At 48.2% G+C, this 18338-nt stretch overlaps 2 protein-coding genes and 1 long non-coding RNA gene across 4 annotated transcripts; 2 read left to right on the top strand and 1 right to left on the bottom strand.

Annotated features, from left to right (window-relative positions):
- Window positions 1-3245: 3245 nt before the first annotated feature.
- PSME2 (proteasome activator subunit 2) lies at window positions 3246-10820 on the top strand. The gene is made up of 11 exons (XM_081168199.1): window positions 3246-3449; window positions 5833-5865; window positions 5970-6032; window positions 6189-6275; window positions 6746-6776; window positions 6886-6983; window positions 7454-7522; window positions 8291-8358; window positions 8548-8602; window positions 9894-9980; window positions 10100-10820. Exons 1-11 carry the CDS (start codon window positions 3402-3404, stop codon window positions 10178-10180), a joined length of 720 nt encoding a protein of 239 aa, XP_081024325.1. The 5' UTR covers window positions 3246-3401; the 3' UTR covers window positions 10181-10820.
- LOC308572333 lies at window positions 10689-12167 on the bottom strand. Its single transcript, XR_014001727.1, has 2 exons — window positions 11759-12167; window positions 10689-10891 (listed from the first exon to the last, which is right to left on the bottom strand). It is a non-coding gene; the product is annotated as an uncharacterized lncRNA (long non-coding RNA).
- A 1692-nt stretch (window positions 12168-13859) lies between these two features.
- Window positions 13860-18291, top strand: EMC9 (ER membrane protein complex subunit 9). 2 transcript variants are annotated; one of them, XM_081168208.1, is made up of 6 exons: window positions 13860-14014; window positions 15704-15914; window positions 16617-16693; window positions 17141-17210; window positions 17453-17547; window positions 17850-18290. In XM_081168208.1, exons 1-6 carry the CDS (start codon window positions 14007-14009, stop codon window positions 18028-18030), a joined length of 642 nt encoding a protein of 213 aa, XP_081024334.1. In that variant the 5' UTR covers window positions 13860-14006; the 3' UTR covers window positions 18031-18290. The 2 variants fall into 2 exon arrangements, with proteins under 2 accessions (XP_081024334.1, XP_081024333.1); XM_081168207.1 differs by lacking the exon at window positions 13860-14014 and adding an exon at window positions 14848-15438 and having other exon boundaries at window positions 17850-18291.
- Window positions 18292-18338: the final 47 nt, after the last annotated feature.

Raw genomic sequence — 18338 nt, 5'->3', positions numbered from 1 at the left:
TGGACAAAAAACAAGGACCCCAGCCAGGAATGCCAGAGCGAAACAGCAGCCAGTAGGCTTGGTCTTGATTGAAGGCTGTCGCGACAGGACTCCCACCTGCCACCAGGTGGAACAAGATGGAAGCCCCGAACAAAAGAGAACCCAAGCTTTTATTAGCTGCTAATCCCCATGTTACATCCCCCCCTAAACTACATCATGGTTACATCATGAAAGGGGAGGTCTGGTGGCAGTAATCTGAGCATCCTGGACCCTGCCCCATGGTTCCCCTTGCCCTCCACCAAACACCCATCAAGTGGAACAAAAAAGATCTTTGCATTTCCCTGTTTCACACCCAAGTTAGTTGTTGTTAGTTGTTTAGTCGTGTCCGTCTCTTCGTGACCCCCTGGACCAGAGCACGCCAGGCACTCCTGTCTTCCACTGCATCCCGCAGCGTGGTCAGACTCATGTTTGTAGCTTCGAGAACACTGTCCCACCATCTCGTCCTCCGTCGTCCCCTTCTCCTTGCGCCCTCCATCTTTCCCAACATCGGGGTCTTTTCCAGGGAGTCTTCTCTTCTCATGAGGTGGCCAAAGTCTTGGAGCCTCCGCTTCAGGATCTGTCCTTCCAGTGAGCACTCAGGGCTGATTTCCTTCAGAATGGAGAGGTTGGATCTCCTTGCAGTCCATGGGACTCTCAAGAGTCTCCTCCAGCACCAGAATTCAAAAGCATCCATTCTTCAGCGATCAGCCTTCTTTATGGTCCAGCTCTCACTTCCATACATCACTACCGGGGAAACCATAGCTTTAACTAGACGGACCTTTGTTGGCAAGGTGATGTCTCTGCTTTTTAAGATGCTGAATGTTTAATAGGTTATTGTATTTTAGTGTTTTGTTGGAAGCCGCCCAGAGTGGCTGGGGGGACCCAGCCAGATGGGCGGGGTATAAATTATAAATTATTATTATTATTATTATTATTATTATTATTATTATTATTATTAATTATTATTATTATCTGAGGGCTCCCTTGAACAACAAAAAAGGGGGGGGGAAGGACACCAGCCAGGAATACCAGAGCAAAACAGCAGCCAGTAGGCTTGGTCTTTATTGAAGACTGTCGTGACAGGATTCCCACCTGCCAGAAGGTGGAACAAGATGGAACAAAAGAGAATCCAAACTTTTATTAGCTGCTAATCCCCACATTAGGGTCGCGGGTGGCGCTGTGGGTTAAACCACAGAGCTTACTGATCAGAAGTTTGGTGGTACGAATCCCCACGACGGGGTGAGCTCAAGTAGATAAATAGGTACCACTCCAGCAGGAAGGTAAACGTTTCCATGTGCTGCTCTGGTTCACCAGAAGCGGCTTAGTCACGCTGGCCACATGACCCGGAAGCTGTACGCCGGCTCCATTGGCCAATAAAGGGAGATGAGCAACCCAAGAGACAGCCATGACTGGACCTAATGGTCAGGGGTCCCTTTACCTTTACCTTAATCCCAATGTTACACCTCCCCCAAACTACATCATGCTTACATCATGAAATGGGAGGTCGGGTGGCAGTAATCTGAGCATCCTGGACCCTGCCCCATGGCTCTCCTTGCCCTCCACCAAACACCCATCAAGTGTAACAAAAAAGATCTTTACATTTCCCTGTTTCCCAGCCAAGTTAATCACAGCCTTTTGTCTTCATCTGGGTTTGTTATTTCTGGAATGGCTACCTGTCTGGCACTCAGGTATCAGGATGCCAGGAATTATCACTCCGGCAGAGGGGCTGCTGAGGAGCTGAGCTCACATGTCTATATGAATTTCTGAAGTTTTCCCAGTGAGCCAGTACACAGACGCATTGATCAGTGAATTCTTACATTTGGTATCGTGCAGCAAAGCCCTTTGAATAGACAGGAAGAAACTGTGATGAAGTGTTTTGTGGGGACAAATCACCAAAGTCACAAAAGCGATTGTGCTGGATTTGGTAGTGGGCTGCATGTGCATGATATCTGCTGGAGGGGCAACACCCCCCCCCAACCTATACATAAATTCCTGCAACAGCCTCTTAGATGGGATCCCCCCCCCCCCGCAAAGCTTGGAGAAATGTATGGAGTCCCCAAATGTATTTAATTAATTGCTTCATTAGGTCCTGGGATTATTTTGCTAGTGTTATAACCAAAATCTGCCCTTTTTCTCTTATGGAGTATCCAAGAGCCCATATAGAGTCCTTATGTGGGTTCCCTATTGGCAGGAGAAAATAACAGGGGCCAACCAGAGAATATTGAGAAGCAAAGCAGCTAGTAAGCTTGATCTTTATTAAAGCTATTGCAACAGGGTGCCCCCTTCACACACAGGAACGGAGGAGGACCCAGAACCAAGGTGTGTCTACCCTTATTTTAAATATTAAATTCCCTACCCTGGAGCTCAAGACCACCCCTCCATACATCGTACATACATCACAGAAGGGGTGTAACCCAAGACCACCCCCCACAAACATCATCCCTACGTCACAGAAAAGGCGGTCTACAACAGAAATTTGAGTGTTGTTGTTTTTCCTGTCTGCCAGGTTATCTGATAATGCCTTAATCTGATTGCCTTTCCTGGTAGTCTGCCCATTCCTTTGAAAAGGTGATTACTAAATGGTTTCAGGGCTGTCTTCCTGCACTGCTCCAGACATGTGGTTTATATATTTATGTACGTGTTTGCTTGGTACATTTATGAACATTTATTATATATCTAAGACCTTAAAATTATTATTTTTTTAGATTTCTTATTTAATTAAATTTTATTAAATACAAAAAAGAAAATATCAAATAAGAAATAAACAAATATCATACATATACACATGAACATAATTATTTATACATCTGTAAAGCAATATTCGAAAAGAAGAGGAAAAAAGAGAATAAAAGAAAAAGTTAAAAATAGAAATTTAGAAAATAGAAAAGTGTTCACCATAAACAACAATTTCAGATCTATACTTGCATACAATTTTATATTTCCATCTTGCAAAATATCAGTGTTAATTAAAAGGTTTTAAAAGACTTCCACCGTTTACGCCACATGTCTTTTATACTTCTTATACTTCTTCTTATTACACTAGGGGATTTTTTTAAAGTGGGGATGTCGCGATGCTGCAAAGTTCTTTTTCTTTCTTTTTCTTTCTTGCGAAATGTTCGCATTCCTTGGGAAGTTGGGTTTCGTCCTTCCCGGGGCTATTTCTGTGCAAGGCGAGGAAAGGCGACCCCGTCGATGCGTGGGGGGCGGGAAAGGGAAAGGGAAAGGGGGCGGCCGCGCGGGCGGAACGTGTGAATGCGAAAGCGAAAGTGAAGGTGCAGAGCCGAGCTGCTTGCAGGAAGGGGCGATCGGCGAGGCTGTTCTCTGCTGCTTCTGTTCGGATTCTTTCCCTCCCTGCCTGAACAAGACCCCCCGACAACGCCACGATGGCCAAATCCTGCACCATCCAAGTCAGCAAGGAGTCCCGTGAAAAGGTGCGGAGTTGGGGGGGGACTGGGTGCAAATCGGGGTCAAGTCTGGCAAGGGGGTCAAATGGAAGGTGCTCTAAAAATAGGGTGCGGGGAGTAAGGTTCTTGCCCGGATCTGGTGGCTTCTGAGAAACGAGAGTGCCTCTGAGCATGTGCTGAGGGTGAGTTATAACTAAGCAGCCCGTTCCTCCCACCACCACCTCATCGCTCGTTTTCAGGCACGGACCAACCGGGGGAACCGACCTGCAATTCCTACAAATGCATTTATTTCCTTCCTTTCTATGCCACCCTTTTTCTCCAAGCCGCTCAAGGTGGGCTCTGTGGTTCTTCTCCCCCTCCTCATTTAATCCCCCACAACAACCTTGCAAGGTTAGGTAGGTAGGTTAGGCAGTGACTGGCGCAAGGCCACACTCCATGGCTGAGCGGGGATTCGAACCCGGCTCTGACAGGTTCTCGTTTGACACTTAACCACTAGGCCACACTCCCTCTCTCTTATGCCAGATTTGGAGGGGCCCTCTGCTTACTGCTGGGCGGAAAGGCACTCTGCACATGCTTGGGGGCATCTTCAGTTATATTCCCCAAAAAGCAGGCTCTGAAAGGGGGGATACTAGGTCAGGGAGGTGTTTTCCCACCCCATAATGGTCTGTGGGGACTTACTCCTAGGGAAACAAGACATAGGGCTTCATTCCCATTGACATTGGTGGGGTTGGCTTTCAAATCAGCAGGCTGTGGACGGCAGACTTATTTCCATTATTTTCAGCTTATGAGTCAGTTATAATTTATAGCTATGTTGTCAGAGACTTGATAGCTGAGTTGGTAGAGCACGAGATTGGACAAAAGATTCACGCATTGCGGACACATGGGGGTCTCTTGCAAATACAGTGGTACCTCGGTTTAAGTACTTAATTCATCCTGGAGGTCCGTTCTTAACCTGGAACTGTTCTTAACCTGAAGCACCACTTTAGTTAATGGGGCTTCCTCCTGCTGCGCCACCAGAGCACGATTTCTGTTCTCATCCTGAAGCAAAGTTCTTAACCTGAAGCACTATTCCTGGGTTAGCGGAGTCTGTAACCTGAAGCGCATGTAATCTGAAGCGTATGTAACCCGAGGTACCACTGTATGCAATTCTGTGTGCCTCCTGGGACGTATAGGAATCCAGGATTAGGAGAGGAATCTATTTGTTGCAAGGGTGGGTGTAACTCTACTGGCACCATAATAATAATAATAAATTTATTATTTGTATCCCGCCCATCTGGCTGGGTTTCCCCAGCCACTCTGGGCGGCTTCCAGCAAAATATTAAAATACAATAATCTATTAAACATTAAAAGCTTCCCTAACCAGGCCTGCCTTCAGATGTCTTCTAAAAGTCTGGTGGTTGTTTTTCTCTATGACATCTGGTGGGCGGCGTTCCTGTCCTTCGTATTTTATTTCAGTCTCCACCCCTGCTACAGAAATCCCCTCTTTATTCTTAGAGGGACGTGTCTGCACTTCTGCTAATTATTTACCTCAGGCATGGCTAAGGGTGGCTTTCAGCCTCGAGGGCCAGATTCCAAAATGTTCAGGGGCCACATGGCGAAAATGGATCTGGCCACACATAAAAAAGACCCTCTCACATAATAATAGTAATAGTAATTATTTTTATTTTTGTTTCATTTTATTTATACCCCGCCCATCTGGCAAGGTTTCCATGCACAAAGGCAAACAGCCCCTTTGATGATCTGTGCAGGGGGAATCTCTTTTGGAAAATCCGCCACGTCTACGTATAATTCCGCTCCCCTTTTCGTTGATGCCCAAATCTTGGATCTTGGGGAACGGCAGAAAAGGGAACCCACTTGGTGGCGGATCAGAGAGGGTTAGCCGCACCTGATTTACATAGACTGCTATTTTATTTGGGCTACGTATACACCATAAAATAAAATCATATTAAGACACCCCGCTCCTCAAGAATCCTGGGAAATGTAGTTTGTTAAGGGTGCTGGGAATTATAGCTCAGTGAGTGGTGGTGGTGTGAACTACAATTCCCAAGTTTCTTGGAGGTACAGTGTATGGTTTAAATGAATGTGTTTTTTTTAAAAAAAAGCCTGCACCGAACATGTTGAAGTCAATATTAAAACATGTTTGGACTAATAATAATAATAATAATAATTTTTATTTATACCCCGCCCTCCCCAGCCAAGGGTCCTCCTCAGGGCAGCTATATCTGTATAGATGGGGTCTATTCACTGCTTTGTGGAATTTTTCTGGCAGGATTTCTAAAATATGGACTTTTTTTATCCAGGGAAACATTGCTATTCCAGAGAACTTGTGTGTTATGTGCTGCTGTTCCGTAATGATTGTGTTGAGCCCCAGAAACGACCACATTTCACAATCTCTCTTTCTCTCCCTTAGATGGCTGTTTTCAGAGCGTCCCTTTTGCAAGAGGTAAACCTCTTTCGCTTTATAATCCCGCCCCTCAAATCTCTCCAAATACCCCTCTTCCAAAAGGTAATTTGTTTCTTTTAATCCCCCCCTTGCTCATCTTGCAGGGCGAAGAATTTCTGTGCTCGTTTTTGCCCAGGAAAATACTGCAATTGGATCAGTTCCTGAAGGTAAGAGAACACTAGCAGGACGCTGCTTCAAATCTGTAGTGTAGATTAGGCCCCAGAGAGCATTTATGGGGCCTTCCCAAGTCCTAGTCCGGTGCTCCAACCACTATACCACACTGCCTTTGCATAGCTGCCCTGTAACCATAGTTCTCTTTTCAGGAAGGGGCGCTGAACGTTAAAGATTTGACCACCCTCCGTGCCCCGCTGGACATCCCCATTCCAGACCCCCCTCCCAAAGATGATGAGGTGAGTTGTTTGACGGGGCCTTCTTCTCTAACCCCCCCCCCCCGAAAACCCAAGATGCACCTGCAAGGATAAGGATCGGGGCCGCATTTAGGTTTGATGAGGCCCTCAGCTACTGAAGGCAATGGGGCCCTTTATATGTCCAGCTGTCCTTTGTCAACAACAAATTGTCGCTGTTTTGGGGGTTGAATATATGCTATATGGTCATTTATGGACCGAATAGGTATCTAAAGCCATTTGCACATAATAGGAGCCTACACAACACAAAACACTGTTGCTGTATGTAGGTTTTATTTTATTTGGTTTTTTATCTTATATTTTGGAAATGTACATCCAGGGGTTTTTTCCCCTTTAAATTTTTTGGGGGCCCACAAGAGAGTGGGGCCGTAAGCTATAGCTTGTTTAGCTTATACGTAAATCCAGCACTGATAAGGATGTAATAGATTTTGCTGGTGTTTGTTTTTGTCATACAGATGGAGACAGAAAAGGAGAAGGACAAGGAAGGTGAGAGAGGGGTCCTCCGTCGGAAGGAAGGGAAATAAGATTTTGGGATGAGCGCAAATAATATTTCATTGCATTTTGGGGACTGACTTTCACTTTCTGCCCCCTGTAGCTCCGAAATGCGGATACCTTAAGTCCAACGAAGCAATCATTTCGCTTTTGGATCGCGTCAAACCCGAAGTCCGGGAATTCAAAGAGAAATGCATACTGGTAAATATTTTGTTCCCCTTTTCCTTTTTTACGACATGCACAACGCAGAAAGCGCGATCCTAGCGATGGGCGGAAATTAAAACGTAAAAAGCGAAACTCTAAAATCGCGTCAGTTGGGGAAAGCTTGTAAAAAGACGATTTTTAAAAAAAACCTGCGGTTACCTGTGGCTTAAGCAACGGAAAGCCCAGATCGTGAAAGGAAGGGAAAAGGTGAGGATAAAAAGTGTCTTCAGATAGAGTATCAGCGTTATTTGGTTGCCACAGGTAGTTCGAGATTTGCAAGGCTTGTCTTGCGGAAGGTATGCGTAACGAAGGAAGGGCCAAATTGTATAAAAAGTGCCTGGAGGCTGTAGTCTGTTAAAAATCTTAAATTATGTGTGGTTTTTCTCAGATGTGCATCTGGCCTAGCTGGCAAAAATGAGCCCTTCGCTCGATTCTCCCTCAGTTTTCTTTCTCCACGTTCCCCTCAGGTGACAACCTGGATTCAGTACATGATTCCCAAAATTGAGGACGGCAACGATTTTGGCGTGGCGGTTCAGGTAAGAGGAAGCGAGGCACTTGGAGAATCTGCCCCTCGCCTGCCGCCTATCCACAGCCTGCCCACTCATCAAACACAGCAAGGCAACCCAACTCCCACTGACAATTATGTCCCTAAAGGTAAAGGGACCCCTGACCATTAGGTCCAGTCGTGGCCGACTCTGGGGTTGGGGCGCTCATCTCGCTTTATTGGCCAAGGGAGCCGGCGTACTGCTTCCGGGTCATGTGGCCAGCATGACTAAGCCGCTTCTGGCGAACCAGAGCAGCCAGCGCACGGAAACGCCGTTTACCTTCCCGCCGGAGCGGTACCTATTTATCTACTTGCACTTTGCCGTGCTTTCGAACTGCTAGGTTGGCAGGAGCAGGGACCGAGCAACGGAAGCTCACCCGGTCGTGGGGATTTGAACCGCCGACCTTCTGATCGGCAAGTCCTAGGCTCTGTCAGTCCTGGGCCTGCAGGTAAATTTTGCAAAGTCAGAAGCTATGTGCTTCAACACCCCTCCTCACACCCAAAAAGAATTCACTAATGTCACCAAGATAAAACTTTGCCACACCAAGTTCAGATACCTAGGGGTACAAATAACCAGAAACCTCAATAAATTGTACCTCCACAACTACAAGCCCCTGTGGCGACAAATAAACAAAGACCTAAAAAGATGGAACAACATGAATTTGACTCTCTCAGACAAAATAGTCACGATCAAAATGATCGCAGCCCGCCCCTTGCCACCCCAAAAGCACAACTCGTCTTGTTTCTTTCCTCTTGACAGGAGAAGGTTCTGGAACGGATCACAGCCCTGAAGACCAAGGCAGAGGCTTTTCAGACCACTATTGCCAAGTAAGAGGAAAAGATGAGAGGGTAACCACAGGGTATTCTGGGTAATTTGCCCTCAGGACTGTTCTGCGTATTCACACTTTGTTCTGGAGGTCTTTTTGTTTCGTTTCACTTTTAGTCAGCTCTGGGTGACAGTCTAGCAGTAGAGCAGGTAACGCACATTCTGACCATCGGCATCATTCTTCATTCCAGGTATTTTTTAGAGCGTGGAGATGCCGTTGCAAAGGCTTCCAAGGATACGCATGTGGTGAGTAACAGAATAACAGAAGTCCTTCCACTCTGACTTTGGGGGATCGGTTGAGGAGTGTCATTGAGTTAATAGAATTGTAGAGTTGGAAGCGACCCTGCGGATCATTTAGTCCCACCCCCTGCAATGAAGGAATATGCATCCGTCCCGTATGGGGATTAAACCTGCAACCCTGGCATTATCAGCACCACGCTCTAACCTGTTGGAATTTTTAAGGCAACCAAAACTCCTTTCCTTGGGTCCAAGTACCGGGCCCCTTTTTTTAGCAGATTAACACGCAGCTTCCAAGCATGTAGGAGTCCCAAGTCTTGCATGGAGTATAGAAATCAATCGCAGGAAGTGTTTTGGTACAACAGCATAGCTGTCAACTTTTCCCTTTTCTTGCGAGGAATCCTATTCAGAATAAGGGAATTTCCCTTTAAAAAAAGGGAAACGTTGACAGCTATGTACAACAGGAGTCCTCACTGTCGTTCTTAAGCGTCACGGTTACAAACTCTACATGCATTTATCAGATCCCTGATGGAGGCTCAGCTTCATCTTAATGCTCTGGGCCTGACCCGAAAAGCTGCCCAACCAATCTCTTTACATCTTCCCACTGTGATAGCAGGGTTGAGACTAAACATCTCTCTCTGTCCAGCCCGGAAGCAGCACATGTGTAGAAATCATTCTTCAGAATGGCCTCGTACCTGTTGTAAACAACTTAGCTTCTCGCAGCTTCACATATTGTTGTTTCTGAGAATGAATGACTCTCACCCAACATAACCAGCTGAGCTCTTCAGGCTGAGTGATTTAAGCCTTCCTTTAGGCTTTTTCAGAGGGACGTGGGTGGCGCTGTGGGTTAAACCACAGAGTCTAGGACTTGCTGATCAGAAGGTTGGCGGTTCAAATCCCCGCGACGGGGTGAGCTCCCGTTGCTTGGTCCCTGCTCCTGCCAACCTAGCAGTTTGAAAGCACCTCAAAGTGCAAGTAGATAAATAGGTACCACTCCGGCGGGAAGGTAAACACCGTTTCCGTGCGCTGGCTGCTCTGGTTCGCCAGAAGCGGCTTAGTCATGCTGGCCACAGGACCCGGAAGCTGTACGCTGGCTCCCTCGGCCAATAAAGCGAGATGAGTGCCGCAACCCCAGAATCGGCCACAACAGGACCTAATTGTCAGGGGTCCCTTTACCTTTACCTTAGGCTTTTTCGGCCTCAAAAGGGTTCAAGCTCAAGAACTCGATCTTGGCCAGGAGAAACTTTTTAACGTCCTTGAAATGGTATCCCTGGTTGTGATCTGACTTATCCCCTTGCAGATGGATTACCGGTGTCTTGTTCATGAGCGGGATGAGGCCGTGTACAGGGAAATCCAGATGATGTTGCTCGATATCCGTGGGTTCTATGTGAGTATGCTAGGAGGGAGGTGACGGGTTAGTACAGCAGTCGAAAAAGAGAGGGAAATAGCGGAGTGCAACCGAGAAAAATCTCTTAGCGCTTACAAGTGTTCTGCCATCCACTGTAGGCTGAGCTCTACCACATCTTGAGCAAAAACCTGGAGAAATTGACCAACCCCAAAGGTGAAGAGAAGCCATCCATGTACTGATTCAGAAACCTGTGACAACCACCTCTGCCAACTTTCATTGGGTGTTTTGCTGTCATGGGGAAAGCAGAGCAATATAGGGGTAAAAAGAAAAGGATTTTTTGGGGGGTGGAGAGAGTCTAAAAGTGGATTCACAAATTTCTGTGGCTGAGTATGAATAATGCCTTCATGTGTGGCCTTTTCTTTCTTACCAAAGTTCTGTGAAATGAAACATAATAAGAGCTGGAGAAATCCAAGTTTTCACTAGCTATGTTTTTTTTTATTGCTTGAGTCTAGAACCACTGTGAACCCTCTCACTTTAGCACAGCTACCACCAAGCTGGTTTCCCTCCAGATCTTGTGAACTACAACTCCCATCACCCACTACAAACGTGCTGCCTGAAGCTGATGGGAGTTGTAGTCCAAAAGGTCTGGAGAGCACCAAGTTCTCGCTTTGTAATCAGATTAATTTAGCCTGCTCCAGCCTCTGTTAAGATCATCACACTCATCTAAGAAATCCATATAGCAGAGACTTTAAACAATATTTTTCATTTTTGTGCTCTGAATTTCTGTGCCTGGTGGCTGTTTTCTGCCATTTGAAAGCTTGTGATACTTTGGAAATGACTACTTGTCTCATAATAATAATAAAAGCATGCCTTGTTTAATTTTCTGTCTGCGTCTCTTTCTTTGGCACTTGGGAAATTAAAACCAGCTTCTTTGTAGTTTGATCCTGGAACTGAATCAGAGGCAAAACAGTAATTGAGTGGCCAATCCTTGATCCTTGTTTCAGTTTTGATGGGATGTCTAAACCAGTGTTTTTCAACCACTGTTCCGCGGCACACTAGTGTGCCGCGAGATGTTGCCTGGTGTGCCATGGGAAAAATTGAAAAATTCGAAAGATTTAAAAAAAAAGTCAAATTTTCGCCCACTAGGCGGGCGCCGGACTGTGTCCACCCTATTTTCCATCCGTCCTGGGTGGGGATCAGATCGGATGGGATCTGATGAGAGCGGACAGATGGTCCGCTCTCATCCGATTCCCCATAGAGAGCAGCGGGGCTCTGACATCTCCCTCTCCGCACACAGTGGTGGTGTGCCTCGTGATTTTTTTCATGAAACAAGTGTGCCTTTGCCCAAAAAAGGTTGAAAAACACTGGTCTAAACCTTCTCCATAGGCTGTTGTTTTACCCCAATCTGAATGCTCCCCCAGGTGCTAATAGCCCTGCTTTTAATAACCCCCATTTCCTGGCCCAAGATCACCCAATAAGGTTCATGGCTACATGGGGATTTGAACCCAGGCGTTCCCGACACCACACTGGTTCCCTTTGGTGTTGTTACCGGAAAAATCTGAGGGCTCCCTTGGACAAAAGTAAAGACACCAACCAGAGTAAATTGGAGCAAATCAGCAGCCTGTAGGCTTGGCCTTTATTGAACCATTGCAACAGGGTGTTCCCCTCACTTGCAGGAGAGAGGAAGACACAGAAAATGGTGTGCAAGACCTTATAAAAACTTTTGAATTTCCCATCCTCTAGGTCAAGCCCACCCCCAGAAACATCATGCATACATTACAGAAAGGAGGGGTTGAGGGAGGAGTTGTGGTGGTAACCTGAGTGTCCTGTCACCTCGCTGGTTCCCTTCTCCCCCTCCCCATGAGTCATTTTCAGAAGACAAAATGTAGTCACAGTTTCCTGCCCCCTGAGGGGGAATCCAATCACTGTTCTTTTGTTACCACGGACTGTGTACGCAGTCCGTTGTGTTGTTGATGGTCTTCTGTCTGAGACCATCAGGGTTGGCATAGCAACTGGGCAGGGCTCCTGTGGATGTGCTGGTATGCTCAAGGGATTATGGTGGCCTGTATCAAACCTTCCCCATTTTGTAGTCCTTCCTTCATGGAGTAAAATAAAAGTGGAACATTGCAAATCCGATGTATGGTTGATTTTCTATGAATTTATAACAGAAGCGTAGTGTATGTAGTGTGAGTGTGTGTGAAGTTTGTAGAAACTGAATGATTGGGGGGGGGGGTTCCTGCTACAGTGTTACACCTGAACATACCGTAACTGTTATGGAAAAATCTAGGTGTGAGGCTGCTCAGTCACCCAGCTCATCAGGCAGAGCCCGCGGGTCCCTGCGGAATAAAGAAGGAATCCAGCCACCAACTGGAGCAGATATCTGTAGATCAGTTTATTGCACAACAGGTTCAAAGAGGAATTTTGAACCCCAAGGATGGGGTGACAAAGACTTTTAAAACTTTCCCACCATATCCCATAATACAGTTCATACAGCATCATTGCTACATCACTGACAAGTCACAAAAGGGGAGGGGTAGACAGGGGTTACACTAGTTTAACTTCGGCAAACATGCCCAGAGAAGTCCTTGGTACAAGATTAACATAAGCCAGGGGTCTGCAACCTTTAAGACAAAAAGAGCCACTTGGACCCGTTTCCGAAGGAAAAAAAACCTGGGAGCCGCAAAACCACTGTGACATTTAAAACAAATATATCTCCGGAGCCGCGATCTGACAGCGGGCGGGAAGGTGAAGTCAGGACGGTGTGTGACTAACGCATGCACCGCCCCCATGCGACGTCACAGCCAGTACAGCGCCCGCCACAGTGGGGAGGTTCGGGGCGCACAATGCGCTTCCTCCCCTCGCTAGTATCCGCCCCGGAGCCGTGGCAAAGGTGTAAAAGAGCCACATGCAGCTCCGGAGCCGCGGGTTGCAGACCCCTGACATAAGCAAACACCTATGGAGTCCCACCACCCAAAGTACACTAGAAGTTCCTTTGCATGTCTGGACCCCTTGGCAAGTCTGGGGATGGGATTAGGCTTCCATTGGCCAACAATGAGCCCAGCAATTGTCACCTCTGGGAACTTCCTGGAGTCCTTTTTCAAGGGGGAAATAGCTTTGGAATGGAGGAAACTGGCAAAGGAGATGATTTTCTATTATTTCTAAAGCTAGGTAACTTCCCTGAGCTCTCAAGTTGAAAGGATACATTCAGGCATAATATTTGTAACATTTAACTTTAAAGATGTGCCCCCCCTGCCCCGTAATTTCCGTAACAATAATGGATCAGTTTTTTGTCTAGCACCTGCTAGAAACTCAACAGGTGCAGCTTTTCCTAGTTTGGTGGTACTGATGGGAAAGCTGCATCTGTTGAGTTTCTGACTGTGTACTATTAAAGGCATAGGCTGTCTATAGGGATGGGGGGGGGAGAGGCAGCTTTGTATGTGACCCCCTATAATATATTTTAGGCTTATGAGAGAATACTACTTTATGTCTAACTTCCGGGTTTGGGGAGTGCAGGAGCCACTCTAGCATATTATTTTATGATCCTGGGAAAGCGAGATCACTGAAGCCAGCAAAAGCCTAGAGAGGCACAAGCCGAGCTTCCGGTAAACGCAGAAAGCCGCCATTGGATATAATTCTCTATGGGCGAGAAGCGGCGACGCTCTAGAAACCCTGGCAACTCTGTGGTTGGCAGCCCCTCTGCATTGGAAATCACGGGAGAGGGCGGAACCATAGAGGCGCGAGTTGCCGAAAGGCGGGAGAGGCCGAGTTCGACACGAGACCGGAAGCGCCCTATAAGGCTGCTGTGGGGGAAGGAAGCCGGCTGATTTCACAAGACGCCGAGTGGGAGGAGTTTAGTTTAGTAGTGTGGCTCCGCCCCCCCTAATTCAGGAAAAGGCCTGGCCAATGGGAACGCACTCGCCCGAGGGCGGCGACCAATCGGAAGCGTAGAAGTGGACGTAGGCGCAGAGCGCGCGGTGATTGGTCGCGGGCGCGGCCAATGGGGGAGCTTGGAATGGATGGGGTGTTGTAGGAGGGGGTCTTTGAGCAGCAACCGCCTGGGCAGGCATGGAAAGGTGGGTGAAGAGGGGCTGGCGTGGCTGGTGGGGGGCGAAGGGGTTCCCTTCCAAGGGGGCACCCTCCCAGGGGTCGCCTTCCTCCCCACACTTCATTCCTCCGAGCCTCCTTGCAGCCCTGGGGAAGGGGGGCTCAGGGGTCGGGGCTGGAGGGAAGCTGCGCAGGGGTTGAGGGCACGCAGAGAAGGGGGCCTGGGGGGTTATGGGGCTGCTGTGGGGAGCAGGGCAGGGTCAGGCCCCGGGCCCCCCGAGACACAGCTTAGGAGGCTGGGGCAGAGGGAGCAGTAGAGACCGACGACACAGGCTCAGTGATCATCATTATTCCGATTATTGCATTTATGCCCCACTTTTATGGGACGCGGGCGGCGCTGTGGGTTAAACCACAGAGCCTAGGGCTTGCCGATCAGAAGGTCAGCGGTTCGAATCCCCGCGACGGGGTGAGCTCCCATTGCTGGGTCCCTGCTCCTGCCAACCTAGCAGTTCAAAAGCACATCAAAGTGCAAGTACATAAATAGGTGCCGCTCTGGCGGGAAGGTAAACAGCGTTTCCGTGCGCTGCTCTGGTTCGCCAGAAGCGGCTTAGTCATGCTGGCCACATGACCCGGAAGCTGTACGCCGGCTCCCTCGGCCTATAAAGCGAGATGAGTGCTGCAACCCCAGAGTCGGCCACGACTGGACCTAAGCATCAGGGGTCCCTTTACCTTTTACCCCACTTTTACTCCAAGGGGCTCAAGGTGGTGGATTTGATTCTTCTCCCCCACCCACATTTAATCCCCACAACACCCCTGCGTGGCAGGCTAGGCTGAGAGGCAAGGACCAGCGAGTTGCACGGTCAGAGCTTTCCAAACTTTTCATGTTTTTAGACGCGCATCATTTCGCGAAACAGCGATTCAGTTTTACCAGCAAACCGGAGGTTCAACTAACCCCATTCCAGCCCCGGGAGGAGCACGATGTGTAGGTGTGTTGCTTTCGCGCAACACACACCTACACACTGCAGCTGACACGCTGGCGTGTCGCGACACGCAGTTTGGAAAGCTCTGCTCTAGGTCCCAGTCTGACACTCTCAAGCTTGGGTCCCCAGCTGTTGTTGGACTACAACTCCCATCATCCTTGGCTAGCAGGACCAGTGCTCAGGGATGATGAGAGTTGCAGTAGTACAACAGCAGCTGGGGTTCTCACTTACATCAGGATGCCTTTGTCAGAGATTTCAGGGGGGCCCAGGTGGAGAGTCTCTGTGGCCCCCAGGTGTTGCTGAGGCTCTATATCAACTCCAGCCAGCACAGCCAATTATCAGGTCTCTCTTCTCCAGGTTGACATCATTTTGTGGCAGAGGGGGCTTGTCCTCCCCAGCCTCCTACTTTCCTCTAGCACTCATGTGTGTGACATGTCGCATTTGCCAGAACTTCCACTAGGCTTTTCTGAAAGGTACGGGCCCCTGCCCTCTGCGTTGAAGAAATATCGGGGTTTGGGAGGGCATCGGGGTGTGTGGATGGGAGATGACTGGGGAGGAGCAGGATCTGGAAGTTGTGGGTAGCAGGGAGCTGTTGTCAAGCTGAAGGAAGGGTAAAGGAGATCCTCAGATATTGTGGGAGAAGGCAATGAATGGAGAAAAAAACAGTTTCTGGGATAATGGTTATTAGGGAGCACCTGCGTTTCGGGATGCGGAACTGACTGCTCCTTTGCTTTGCAGGATGGGTGAAGTGGAGATCTCTGCCCGGGCATATGTCAAGATGTGTCTCCATGCTGCCCGCTACCCCCACGCCGCCGTCAACGGGCTGCTTTTGGCTCAGAGACGCCAGGCAACAGCCAGCCAGCCAGAATGCCTCTGTATTACAGACTGCATCCCCCTCTTCCACAGCCACCTGTCGCTCACAGTCATGCTGGAGGTGGCTCTGAACCAGGTATGCCCTTGGAGGGATGCAGATAGCAGAAGTGGGACCAGCAGGCCACTTTAACCAAGGAATGAACCAACCGGGCAACCCAGGGGTCGGGAACCTCCGTCCAGATTTTCTGGGCTACAACCCCCCTCATTCCTGATCAGAAGCCATGCTGCCTAGGACTGGCAGGTGTTGAACCTATAGGCCATAGATCTCTCCCTCCCCACCCCTCCCTAGTGTAACCTCACACTAAATATCTCTCCCCCCAAAAAACCCATCATTAACTGGTGGGTATGGTGTAAGGCCATAGAACTGGCTTCTTTCCATCTTGCCTTTCAGGGCAATTTTTTAAAAAAGCGATTGCATCTCAGGTGTGCAATGAGGAGTAGTCCTAGCTCAGATAAAAACGAGAGAATCAAAGAGGGTTGCAAGAGACAAAAGCAACTGTTTATTCTTAGAAGCAAAAGGTGTCTTGCACTTACAGGAGACGCAATCCCCTTTTCCCCCCAGGTCCCAATTTGTACCTTTCTAGAATGGTGCAATATTCACAATGCTTAAATGTGATGTTAGCTCATTAAAAGCAAAATACCAGAGTGCTACTCATTCTTGGAACAGATCCATTGAAATGAAAGGACACAGTTACCTTAGGTCCATTAATTGTGCTGGGTGGACCCCAATGGTTTGAACAGCTTCCCGTGTTCCTATGAATTTATATGTCTTTTGCAGGTTGACATCTGGAGTTCGGAGCTGAATTTGCTCCTTGCTGGCTATTACCAAGCCAACTCTGGGCTGGACGACAAGAGGTAAATCTGGGGAACAGAGTTTGGTTTATTAGTTATTAATTAGTTATACCCCGCCCATCTGATCAGGCCTCCCCAGCCACTCTGGGCGGCTCCCAACACGATAAAAGATCAAACATTATAAACTTCCCTAAACAGAGCTGTCTTTAGATATCTTCTAAAAGTCAGATAGTTGTTTATTTCCTTGACATCTGATGGGAGGGCATTCCACAGGGCAAGGTTCCCTGTAACCTCACTTCTCACAGGGAGGGAACTGCCAGAAGGCCCTAAGAGGTGGACCTCAGGCTGAATGATGGGGGTGGAAACGCTCCTTCAGGTATACTGGGCCAAGGCCGTTTAGGACTTTCAAGATCAGCACCAACACTTTGAATTGTGCTCGGAAACGTACTGGTTAGAGGCATCTCTTCTCCGTTAAACTGTTCTCTCCCTCCTTTCTGTGTTCCCCTGAAGCGCTTCTTTCCTCGCACAAAAGACTGTCGGACGCATTGCTGAACTATATGAGGGTGCCGTTCTTATCATGGTGAGAGCTGGGATCGGGGCCAACTGGGTCTGCACTATGTAGGGCAGAGGTGGGCAATCTGTGTGTCCCCCCCCACCCCACCAGATGCCCCTTTCAAAATTTCTAGATTTTTCCATCTGTATCCAGTACTCCTTTCACATCCTGCCTCTTAGCACCTAGCTTTACTTAAAGACAAGGCAGGGGTGTCTTTCCCCAGAACTACAGAAACCTGACTGCTATCGCCATCTGCTTACTCCCCCCAGTTGGATAACCGCAAGTTCACGATAAACCCCCGGGTCCCTCCAGTGATCGTTCTGGAGCAGAAGGATCGGCAATGGATCCCCAAAGACAAGAACCTGTGAGTTAACCGCTGTCTGTAATTTCTCTTCTCTGCAAAAACCTCATCACCATTTCAGTTTGCATTTGCCTTCCCAAAACAAACTGGTTGCTATTATTTCCATCTTACGGTGTGGAAATGAGCTTGTAGGGACAGCGACATGCCCAAATCCAGAGGAGAAATCGTTGGCAGAGGTGGGACAGGATCTCCCCGACTCTGTCTGTGCAAAGACACTGGCTCTTCTCAGCTCTTTACCCGAAGCGTCAGTGGGAGAGAATTGTCTGCATCGAGATTTTTAATGCCCTTCTTTTGCTGGTTTCTAGGGTCATGTGGAGCGACTGGGAATCCTCTCGCCACATCTGCAAGACCCTCCTAGAAGACAAAGCTTACTCCCAGTTGGTGGATTTTGATGCCCACCTGGATGACATCAGAGAGGACTGGACCAATCAGCAGCTGAACACAAAAATTGCCCAGTTGGTATCAGTGGCCAATGGCAGTGCGTGAAGGAATCGTAGCTCATCCGTAGCAGTTAAGAGAAGGGCCGTCGGATGATCAGAGGCTAATCTCAGACTGTTTCCGAGACGGCTGTAAAGAAACTGGATTTGCAGCTGGTGGGATTTTTGAAATTCCTGCCGAAAAGGACCTGGCCAAAACCATTCACGGTTGTGCAAAAAAAGGGGGGGGCGGAGGACTCAAACCTTTTTTTGTGTGTGTCCAGTTGATAATTTTGGAAACATGTTGCTTCTAGATACAGACATCCCCTTGAGAGATCCTGCACTTGTTGGAGATGAAAAGTTGTTGCTGCATTTATT

The sequence above is a fragment of the Podarcis bocagei genome (assembly GCF_964188305.1).
Source record: "Podarcis bocagei genome assembly, chromosome: 13".
Lineage (NCBI taxonomy): Eukaryota > Metazoa > Chordata > Lepidosauria > Squamata > Lacertidae > Podarcis > Podarcis bocagei.
This window is presented reverse-complemented; position numbering and strand designations above follow the sequence as displayed.